Below are 666 nucleotides of genomic sequence, written 5' to 3' on the forward strand. Positions count from 1 at the left end.
TCATTCTAATGCTGAGTGTTCAAATTCACTAACCGGTTAACCAGGGTATGTCCCAGACAGCCATATTTCCGCTTCATTATCTGCTTTTCAATCGACTGTTGATGCAGTGCGATAAGTTCAAAACGATCGATTTGCATCTGATAATATTTTTTTTTGTTTTAAGATTGGTGCTCCGAGTTAAAACTTTCTGCAGAGGAAAGATGAGTGAAATTTTGGAAAAGTTTATATCATTTTTGGATTTCACTACGATAAAAGAAAAAAGCTGCACAGATATATAAAAAAATTTATACTAGGGATATTTCAACGTTGATCGGTAACTCGGTTATCCGGTAATCTGTAAAGTGATAAAATAACAAACGCGTTAATGCCCCTCAGGACTGAATCAGAAACCAAAAAAAAAAACGCAATTTTGCATAAACATAATTGTTTTATGTGTCTTTAAGTGTTTTTGAAAGTGAAACGAAACAAATATTACGCTATAATTAAATTTTTGTATTAAAAAAATTCATTGCCTCTATCAATTTTTTATCTGAATTATAGTTTTACACTAGATGCTTTTTAGCGTGATTATCTGACGTTTAGGCGTAACACCAGGGGTGCTCTTCACACACGTATTAGTATAATGCATATAGTTTTCTTCTTGAGACAAAGGCAATGCATAAATGT

The 666-nt window shown here is 32.4% G+C and overlaps 1 protein-coding gene across 1 annotated transcript in view; it reads right to left on the reverse strand.

Annotated features, from left to right (window-relative positions):
• Positions 1 to 300: 300 nt before the first annotated feature.
• Positions 301 to 666, reverse strand: part of LOC119677004 — a 4,368-nt gene continuing 4,002 nt past the window's right edge. Inside the window, exon 4 of the mRNA XM_038088269.1 lies at positions 301 to 377. Coding sequence (XP_037944197.1) covers positions 301 to 377 — 77 coding nt within the window. The remainder of the gene's footprint in view (positions 378 to 666) is intronic.

Source organism: Teleopsis dalmanni, chromosome 2 (assembly GCF_002237135.1).
Source record: "Teleopsis dalmanni isolate 2A chromosome 2, ASM223713v2, whole genome shotgun sequence".
Classification (NCBI taxonomy): Eukaryota; Metazoa; Arthropoda; class Insecta; order Diptera; family Diopsidae; genus Teleopsis; species Teleopsis dalmanni.